General features: G+C 41.4%; 1 protein-coding gene and 1 pseudogene across 1 annotated transcript; one reads left to right on the top strand and one right to left on the bottom strand.

Moving 5' to 3' along the window:
• The first annotated feature begins 1,974 nt into the window (after window positions 1-1,974).
• On the top strand, window positions 1,975-2,979 carry LOC119523571 (mortality factor 4-like protein 1). The gene has a single exon (XM_037822385.1). It carries the CDS (start codon window positions 1,995-1,997, stop codon window positions 2,964-2,966), a length of 972 nt encoding a protein of 323 aa, XP_037678313.1. The 5' UTR covers window positions 1,975-1,994; the 3' UTR covers window positions 2,967-2,979.
• A 3,610-nt stretch (window positions 2,980-6,589) lies between these two features.
• LOC119523570 lies at window positions 6,590-7,856 on the bottom strand (annotated as a pseudogene).
• Window positions 7,857-9,657: the final 1,801 nt, after the last annotated feature.

The raw sequence follows: 9,657 nt of genomic DNA, 5'->3' as shown, positions 1-9,657 counted from the left end.
ATTTAATAAACCAGCCACAAATGTCCTTGCAGTAATGGTTAGGCTGGTGCTTGCTTGAACAGACACCTGGGCACCATCACCTGGCCAAGTTGACATGAACCTAACCATCACACCATGCTTGTTACTTCATGGTATCAAGATGGCTGCTGCAGCACCAGGCATCAGGTGCTTGTTTAAGAGAGGAAGTCATGGACAGTCAAGCAGAGAGAAGACTTCTCCTCCTGATATCTCCTCTATTAGGGAGAAGAATTCTCTTCAGAACCCTCTTAAGAGACTTCCCAGAACTGGGTCACAAGCCCATCCATAAAACATATTACCCAAAATTAAGAGATCTTTGCCTAATACTCAAACAAAATTGAGTCCTGTTTGCAGGGAAGGGGTGGGAGGATGTCTTGGGTGGACATCCCTAGGGTTTGCTACAATAATAAAGTGAGCTTGAGAAGGGGGGAAATGCTTTCAAGCAGCTATGAAAGGGAATGGAGAAAAATAGAGAATTTCTCAACAGCAATAAAGTCCCACTGGGGTGGGAGGACTGACATAAGGGGCAGGGTGAATGTGTGGTAGATGGGAGTAATTGACAAAGTCTCCATTTTGACAGAAAACCCCCAGCACAATCCTGAAAACTTGCAAGATAACATGGTCAAATTCCAAGTAGAGTCCACTGGCCTGGCCATCATGGATGACCAACACTCTCAGGTTTAGTTTCAGGAAAAAGAAACCACTCCAGTTATTTTAAGCAGAAAGGGATTTAATTCAGGGTGTAGGGTGCTGACAAAATAGTTGTAAGGATGGGAGAGGATCGGGCTTTGGGCTGGCTCTCTAGAAATGACTCTTAGAATGACACCACAGAGCTTCTGGACAGTCAGAAGAGCTACTATTTCTCCCTCAATCAAGAAGGTGGGGAACTAGAAGGCTCCATTGGGACTGGTGACTACAAGAACATGCTGTTTTAGCTGTGATCCAGGGGCCTGGAAGTCACTTATGCTCTTGCTACAACTGCATTTTGATACCTGTAAATCTGGACTTTGGAAAGCTGCTACAGAAAACTCACCATCCATACAACCATGTTTGTCAATGGAATTTGGCTTCTGACTCACTTCCACCTTCCAAATCATCCACAAGAGAATCTAATTGCCAGACTCCAATTCACATCCAGAATCCTAGCTGCAAGGGAGTCTGGCAAGTGGACTCTTTAGCTTTCCATGTTCTGCAGTACAGGAAGACATAGAGAAGGAGGGTGGGATGGGGGTTGGGAGAGAAAATCCACTGCATCCACTACAACCTTCTAGTAATGTTCCTGATTCTGAGGCTACTTTGAAGTGCTCTTTCATATGTTCAATCTCAAAAAGGTTTTGTGAATGATTCTTCTTAAGAAAATTAGGCTATCAAAGTTTGCAGTAAACAAGTAGGACACCAAATTATATTACAACTCTTTCCTGTAATGAGCTGAAGTGCACACATTTCACAATCTCAATAGCATAGATATAAATGTATCAGCACAAGGCATCCCTTAAGCAGATTTTATAGCAGTATGTATTTTTTATTTTCATAACATGGGATGGTTATGGAACTCTCATGAGCGTGAAAGAGGACCCTCAGCTCCAGGTAAGATGGCAGCCCACACCTTGATTTCAGACCCACCCAGACAGGGCTCAGACTTCTGACCTGCAGAATTGTGAGCTAATAAACGGGTGGTGCTTTGAGCAGCTGAATCTGTGGTGATCTGTTACACAGCCATAGAATGCGAAAATACCTCGGTTCTACCTCCAATTTACTGTGTGACCTAGTGTACATCCCTTAACCTGTCTGAACTGCAGCTTCCACGGTTAAACAATGAAAACAATCACTCCTTTCCTGCCTGCAGGATTAACGTGAAGATCAAATTAGTTAATGTCTGGGAAAGCGCTTTGAAAGTTATAAAGTGGCTTAAAAATAGAAAGTTTATCATTGTATTAAAAACAAACCTCGAGGAGGAGGCGGCGAATCACTTATAAATGGCGCCGAAGCAGGACCCGAAGCCTAAATTCCAGGAGGGTGAGCGAGTGCTGTGCTTTCATGGGCCCCTGCTTTATGAAGCAAAGTGTGTAAAGGTTGCCATAAAAGACAAACAAGTGAAATACTTTATACATTACAGTGGTTGGAATAAAAACTGGGATGAATGGGTTCCAGAAAGCAGAGTACTCAAATACGTGGACACCAATCTGCAGAAACAGAGAGAACTTCAAAAAGCCAATCAGGAGCAGTACGCAGAGGGGAAGATGAGAGGGGCTACCCCAGGAAAGAAGACATCTGGTCTGCAGCAGAAAAATGTTGAAGTGAAAACAAAAAAGAACAAACAGAAAACACCTGGAAATGGAGATGGTGGCAGCACCAGTGAAACACCTCAGCCTCCTCGGAAGAAAAGGGCCCGAGTAGATCCTACTGTTGAAAATGAGGAAACATTCATGAACAGAGTTGAAGTTAAAGTAAAGATTCCTGAAGAACTAAAACCATGGCTTGTTGATGACTGGGACTTAATTACCAGGCAAAAACAGCTCTTTTATCTTCCTGCTAAGAAGAATGTGGATTCCATTCTAGAGGATTATGCAAATTATAAAAAATCACGAGGAAACACAGATAATAAGGAATATGCTGTTAATGAAGTTGTGGCAGGGATAAAAGAATACTTCAATGTAATGTTGGGCACTCAGCTGCTCTACAAATTTGAGAGACCACAGTATGCTGAAATCCTTGCAGATCACCCTGATGCACCCATGTCCCAGGTGTATGGAGCGCCACATCTACTGAGATTATTTGTACGAATTGGAGCAATGTTGGCCTATACACCTCTGGATGAGAAGAGCCTTGCTTTATTACTGAACTATCTTCATGATTTCCTAAAGTATCTGGCAAAGAATTCTGCAACTTTGTTTAGTGCCAGTGATTATGAAGTGGCTCCTCCTGAGTACCATCGGAAAGCTGTGTGAGACTGCTGACACACACTTACGTTTGAACCTCTGTTAAGTTTTTGTTCCTAGTCCTCTTGTACAAATGATGTACTTTGAAAATGTTAGTGTATAACAGAATTGATGTATGTTTGTTTCTGTTTAATTTTAAACAGAAAATAAAAGGGGTTATTCTCCTTTTTTTCTTTTCTTTTTTTTTTTTTATTTCAAAATTGCTGCCAGTGTATTCAGTGATGGACAACAGAATGCTGTAGAGTGTTTTATGGCCTAATTGACAAAGCTGCTTTTGAATGCTGGTGGTTCTATTCCTCTGACACTACGCACTTTTATAGTATGTGTTAATGCTATATGACAGAATGCTCTGATTAGTGCCAAAGGTTCAATTCAGTGTATATAACTGAACACACTCATCCATTTGTGCTCTTTTTTTTTTTTTTTCTTCTTTATGGTGCTTAAAGTAAAGAGCCCATCCTTTGCAAGTCATCCATGTTGTTCCTTAGGCATTTTATCTTTGCTCAGATTGTTGAAGAATGGTGGCTTGTCTCATGGTTTTTGTATTTGTGTCTAATGCACGTTTTAACATGATGGACGCAATGCATTGTGTAGCTACAGTTTTCTGGAAAAGTCAATCTTTTAGGAATTGTTTTTCAGATCTTCAATAAATTTTTTCTTTAAATTTCAAAAAAAAAAAAAAAACAAAAAACAAACCTCCAACTTTGACCACAGGAAATGACTTAGAACCAAACAACCCAGGCTTGACAAGCCCCCATTTTGTTACAGGCCCTCAGCCATTACCTCAGCTGGAGGTGGGTGTGTTCAGCTTTGAGTCTGGCGTGCCGAGCTTGGAGAATGAGTGTTGCCAAATGCTCTTCTTCTGAGCACTGCCACCTACATACCACTTTGTCTTTGCCACAGATTTGACACAGGCAGATGCTTTCACATTTACTTCCTACTTTTTTTTCCTTTTTGCCTTCCTCAAAGAATTTTATTTTTCACCTGCTAGAAAGTATTATGCCTCTAGAACCCTGCAGCTCTCCCTCTGACTGGAAAATATTGCCCTGTCCAGAATGACCCCAGGCTCATCCCATATCCCTGTGGTTGCTGCCCTCTTAAAATATTATCACCATATCTTTTGTCTACAGGTTAAATTTTTAAAAAGACTTTTTATTGGGAAACCATTTCAAACTTACAGGATAATTGCAAAATAATACAAAACCCATACAAGAGAACTCCATTATAGCCCCCATTCAGATACCCACATCCACCAACTTTGAACATTTTGCCACATTTGTCATATGATACTATCCATCCATCCATCCATCCATCCATCCATCCATTTTCTAAACATTTGAGAATAGGTTGCATACATCATGCTCTTTGAACACTTAATACTTCCATGTATATTTCCTAAGAACAAAAATATTCACTCATGTATACAGGTCAAATTTTTTAATGGACTTTCACTTTTAATGGATCTTTCACTTATGTTGATCAGATTTTTTAATGCAATTTTATTGAGATATATTCACACACCATACAATCATCCAAAGTGTACAATTGTTCACCATGTCATCATATAGTTGTGCATTCATCACCACAATCAATTTTTTGAACATTTTCATTACTAAAAAAAAAAACTAAAAATAAGAATAAAAATTAAAATAAAAGTAAAAAAGAATATCCAAAACATCTCATACTCCTTTTTCCTCCCTATTATTCATTTACTTTTTGTCCCCCTTTTTTCCATTCATCTGTCCATACACTGGATAAAGGGAGTATGAGCCACAAGGTTTTCACAATCACACAGTCACACCATATAAGTTATATGGTTATATGATCGTCTTCAAGAATCAAGGATATTGGACCACAGTTCAACAGTTTCAGATATTTCCTTCTAGCTATTCTAATACACTAAAAACTAAAAGGGATATCTATGTTATGCGTAAGAATGACCTCTCAATTCCATTTGAGATCTCTCAGCACTGAGATATTATTTTGTTTGATTTCTCTTCCCCTTTTGGTCAGGAAGGCTTTCTCAATCCCATGATGCCAGGGCCAGGCTCATCCCCAGAAGTTATGTCCCATGTTGCCAGGGAGATTTACACCCCTGGGAGTCATGTCCCACATAGGGGGGAGGGCAGTAGTTTAACTGCTGAGTGGGCTTAGAGAGAGAGGCCACATCTGAGCAACAAAAGAGGCTCTCTGGGGGTGACTCTTAGGCACAATTATAATTAGGCTTGGCCTCTCCTTTGCAGTGACAAGCTTCATAAGGGCAAGCCCCAAGATTGATGACTTGGCCTACTACAATGGTAGTCTCCAATGCTTGCAAGAATATCAGGAGTTCCCCATGTGGGAAGTTTAATGTTTCCACATTTTTCCCCAGGCTCTCAAGGGGGCTTTGCAAATACTTTTTATTCTCTGCCCAAATTACTCTGGGATATATTGGGGTTTCACACTAACTTGTACAAACCTACCAAATCTCACTTCCTATTCAAAGTTACACGTAATTATGGCTGTACAAGTTAAATTATTTCCTGTGTTACAGAAAATATAGATCCTGCACCAAATAAAAACATCTCTTCCCTTGGTCTCACAAAGAAGTTGAAGTTTTAAAACACAGTCAACATTGTCCTTTACCCTTTGGCCTGATTTGCCTTAGTCCTAACCAGATCCACTTCATTCATATCTCTAATTGAAGTTTGAACTCCCTTTCAGCTTTTTTTTTTTTTTTTAACAATTGCTGTATGCGGTAATACTGACATTCATAGCTGCCAAGCTCTAGCTCTGAATGTCAGGTGTCACACAGATACACAAAGTTTCAGAGACCGAACAGGTTGTACACAAAGAGCTCAGTATCTCAGAATTTGGAGATAACCATTACAACTCAGGAATAGATGTGACTGCTGTAAGAGCTTACAATCCAGGGACTATTCCAATAAGCCTTCCCCTGATAAGCTGTGCTCTAAGATTCAACTTTCAGAGTTTACACATTATAATTAGTTTATATTAGTGAGGCATTATAATGTTTGTCTTTTTGTTTCTGTCATACTTCATTCAAAATGCTGTTCTCAAGATCTATTCACCTAGTTGCATGTCTCACAACTTCATTCCTTGTTTCAGCTGCTCAATATTCTATTGTATGCATACAACACAGTTCACCATTCTGTTCATCAGTTGATGTACCCTTCGGCCACTTCCATCCATTGCAAATATTGAATACTGCCACCATAAATACCAGTGTGCAAATGTCCATTCGTGTCTCTTTTTTCATCTCTTCCAAGTATATACCCTATAACCGAGTTGCAGGACCATATGGCAACTCCATGCTTAGATTACTGTAGACCCACCACTCTGTCCTCCAGATAGGCTACACCATTCTACTTCCCCACAAACAGTAAATAAGTACATCCCTCTCTCCATGTTTTCTCCAGCACTTGTATCCCTCTGTTTATATTTTTCCCTGCAATTTTATAGATATATATTCACATGCCATACAATCATCCACAGTGTACAATCAATTGTTCACAGTATCATCAGATTGTTTTGAATTCATCACCACAATCAGCACTTGAACATATTCATTAAGTTCTTCACTGCGATCTCCTCCACTAGAATTTAAATAAAAACTAATATGTTGCATAGTTTCAGTGGCTTTCAGTTTCCTTCTTTAGCTCAGAAATATAGGGATGATCTTTGCCATAAGCTACTTCCATGATTGCAATGGCCTTCTTCATGGCTTTTTCTTCTGCAGCTTTGTTTTCCAGGCCCATGTACAACCTTCCTAGCTTCAACCACATGGAGGTCACGTTGAGGGAGTTCAAAGGATAATACTTACTGTAGGGCTTAATGATTTTCTGTCTGTATCACAGGGCTCCTTCCCAGTCCTGCCTGTACAAGCAGACGCCCATGTGCAACATGTACACATTACTGTCCTCAAACATAGAGCTCATCTTCTCCTGGCTGAGCTCACAGATCTCCAGCAGTTCACTAGGGAATTTGTAGCGCTTGGCCCTCCAGAACTTCTCAATGACATTGTGTGCGTATTTGACCATATCATGGATGGCTTCTACCTTTGGGGGATTGTGGAGCTTCCAGATTTCCATCTTGGCTTTATCCTTGTCTTTGGTGGTGCACTCCTGGCACTTGCAGGTGAAGAAGTAAGAATGTCTTAGCTGGTCATTCTGATCTTCTGTTGGCTACAGGAGGTCAATATAGCTGGTAAAAACCTCATCTCCTGGCTGATTTCCTGTACCACTCTTACTTCTGCCAGGGTCCCCTTGTAGGTCACAATCACACTGGGGCAACAACTGTGATTCATCAAGGCAACATCTGGAAATACCAGTGATCCCAAATCAGAAAGTTCTTCATCTTCAATTGTGAAGCCATTGCAGTTAACCTGTGCAAAAAATACTACCAGGCCATTGTTGTCAGGGAATTCTAAGTGCTTGGAGTAAAAATGACGGAGAGCAGCAATGTCACTCTGGAGCAAATCCTTCTTCTGTCTAACTTATCAGATGTGATTCAAACTCCTTCAGAGCTAACAGTTTCTCTGAAGGTGTTCTCTCTATTTGGCCAGAATCCTTGCTGTTAGCCTTACAGTCTTCAAGGGATTCCAGTTCTCCCCCCCCAAAAATCCTTGGGAGAACACTCCAGCTTGTGCATGGGCCAATCTTTTTGACACTCCACATTGCAGTAAAATGCCTGCTTGCATCTTCCACATTTGGACAATCCTTTTTTCCTGGTGAAGCAGTACTCGCAGTGGTTTCCCTGCTTATTGACCGTGATCACGTAGGCATAGGCTGGGCAGGAGAAGAGCAATTCCCCCACCTGGAAGGGTTGCAGGGCCTGGAACCCCTGGCCCTTGCCCAGGCTGCAGAACCTCTCCAGGCCGATGTTGCCCTCTGCCCTCATGGTGGCAGCAAGGCAGGCGAGATAGTGGCACTTGGGGCTGGGCCAGCAAGGAGGGGTGCCTAGCTCCAGCTGTGCCTGGAGCTGCGGCTCCCTGCATGCTGTTATTGGAGAAGCCTCACCTGGAGCTGCAGGGGCTGGGAGGTGGGGGTGGGGAGCCACCAGGCAGAATCGACTGTGGCCACCCACTCCCCGAAAGGGACGGTGGCCCTGCCTCCTCCTGCCCTTTCCACACAGGCATTCCCTTCACCTCCAGCTCTCCCCACTGGGCTCCCAAAATAGTTATATTGTACTTTTGATGGGATCCATATTCTGTGTTTAACTTATCACGAGCATAAATGCTTTATGCAGCTCATTCATATAGTGAATTATGGTGGTGATTTTTTCTTTTCCTTGCACAACCCTTTCCCTGGTGTTAATAGTTGTTTGGTTTTACGTTTGCCTAGTTTTCCATGCACTTATCAATAACACATCTGGAAACTCTTGGCCAAATGTCTAAATCTCCTTTCAAGACGTTCAGACACAAGATGTTCGATTTCGTCCTTTGGAAAATCTCTCTCCTTGAACCTAATGATCTGCCCCAAAAGATGGCTAATAGTGGTGGAATCAGGATTTTAACCCATGATTGTTTAACTCCAAAGCCTGTGCATTACCCACTTCCCCTGTACTACCCTAGCATGTAATTTACATGCAGTTAAGTGCACAGTTCTTGAATGGATGACTTTTGACTCAATGACTCTTTTTTTTTAATTGTAGTAAAATAAATACAACATGAGCACAATGACTTTTTATATATGTATATACCTGTGTGACCACCAGATCAAGATACAGAACACTTACAGGTCTTGAGTCCCTTTCCAGTCAATGACCTCCTTCTCACAGAGATAACAACTATTGTGACTTTTACTACCCATAGATTAAGTTTGCCAGTTTTAAAATTAATGTACACAAAATTGCGTAGTATTTACTCTTATATGTTTGGCTTCTTTCCCTCAGTATCATGTATGTGTGATTTGTCATACTTGTTATGAGTATCTGTTTGGGTTTGCTAAAGCTGCCAGAATGCAATATACCAGAAATGGGTTGGCTTTTACCATGGGGATTTATTAACTTACAATTTACAGTTCTGAGGCTGTGAAAATGTCTAATTCAAGGCATCAACAGGATGATACCTGGACTCTGAAGACAGGCTGCTGGCATCTGGACACCTCTGTCACATGGGAAGGCACATGGCCTATTGATCCTTTGCCCACAGGTTTCATTGTTCTCAGCTTCTGGCTTCAGTGCCTTCCTCTCAGCTTCTGTGTCTTTTTTTGTGAGCTTCTCTTAATTTCATCTCTTAGCTGCTCTGTGTTTTATCCTCTTATAAAGGACTCCAGTAAAAGGACTAAGACCCACCTTGAATGAGGTGGGACACATCTTACTTGAAATAACCTAATCAAAAGATGCCACCTACAATGGGTCTATACCCACAGAAAAGGATTAAAAGAACATGATCCTCTCTGGGGTACATACAGCCTCCAAAACTACCACAGTATCCATACTTCATTCTTTGATATTCTATTGCATGAATAGCCTTGATTTGTTTAGTCATTCTACCCTTGACAGACATTAGGGCTGTTTAAAGCCTGAGCTCTTAACCACAAAGCTGTGTATGATATACATATTACCCTCCTGCTGACTGGCTTTGACTGAGCTTCACTTTCCCAGTGCTGGTAGGATTGCTGGAGTGAATTCACCATCACGGAGCTGCAAGGGCATCTGGGACTTCTTGGGAAGCAAAGCACTGTAAGATACTGGAGAG

Source organism: Choloepus didactylus, chromosome X (assembly GCF_015220235.1).
Source record: "Choloepus didactylus isolate mChoDid1 chromosome X, mChoDid1.pri, whole genome shotgun sequence".
NCBI lineage: Eukaryota > Metazoa > Chordata > Mammalia > Pilosa > Megalonychidae > Choloepus > Choloepus didactylus.
Note: the sequence above shows the minus strand (reverse complement) of the source record. Positions and strands in the feature narration are given on the sequence as shown.

Excerpts from the sequence above, each read along its gene's own strand:
- LOC119523571 (XM_037822385.1), top strand. The coding sequence starts at position 1,995 with ATGGCGCCGAAGCAGGACCCGAAGCCTAAATTCCAGGAGGGTGAGCGA.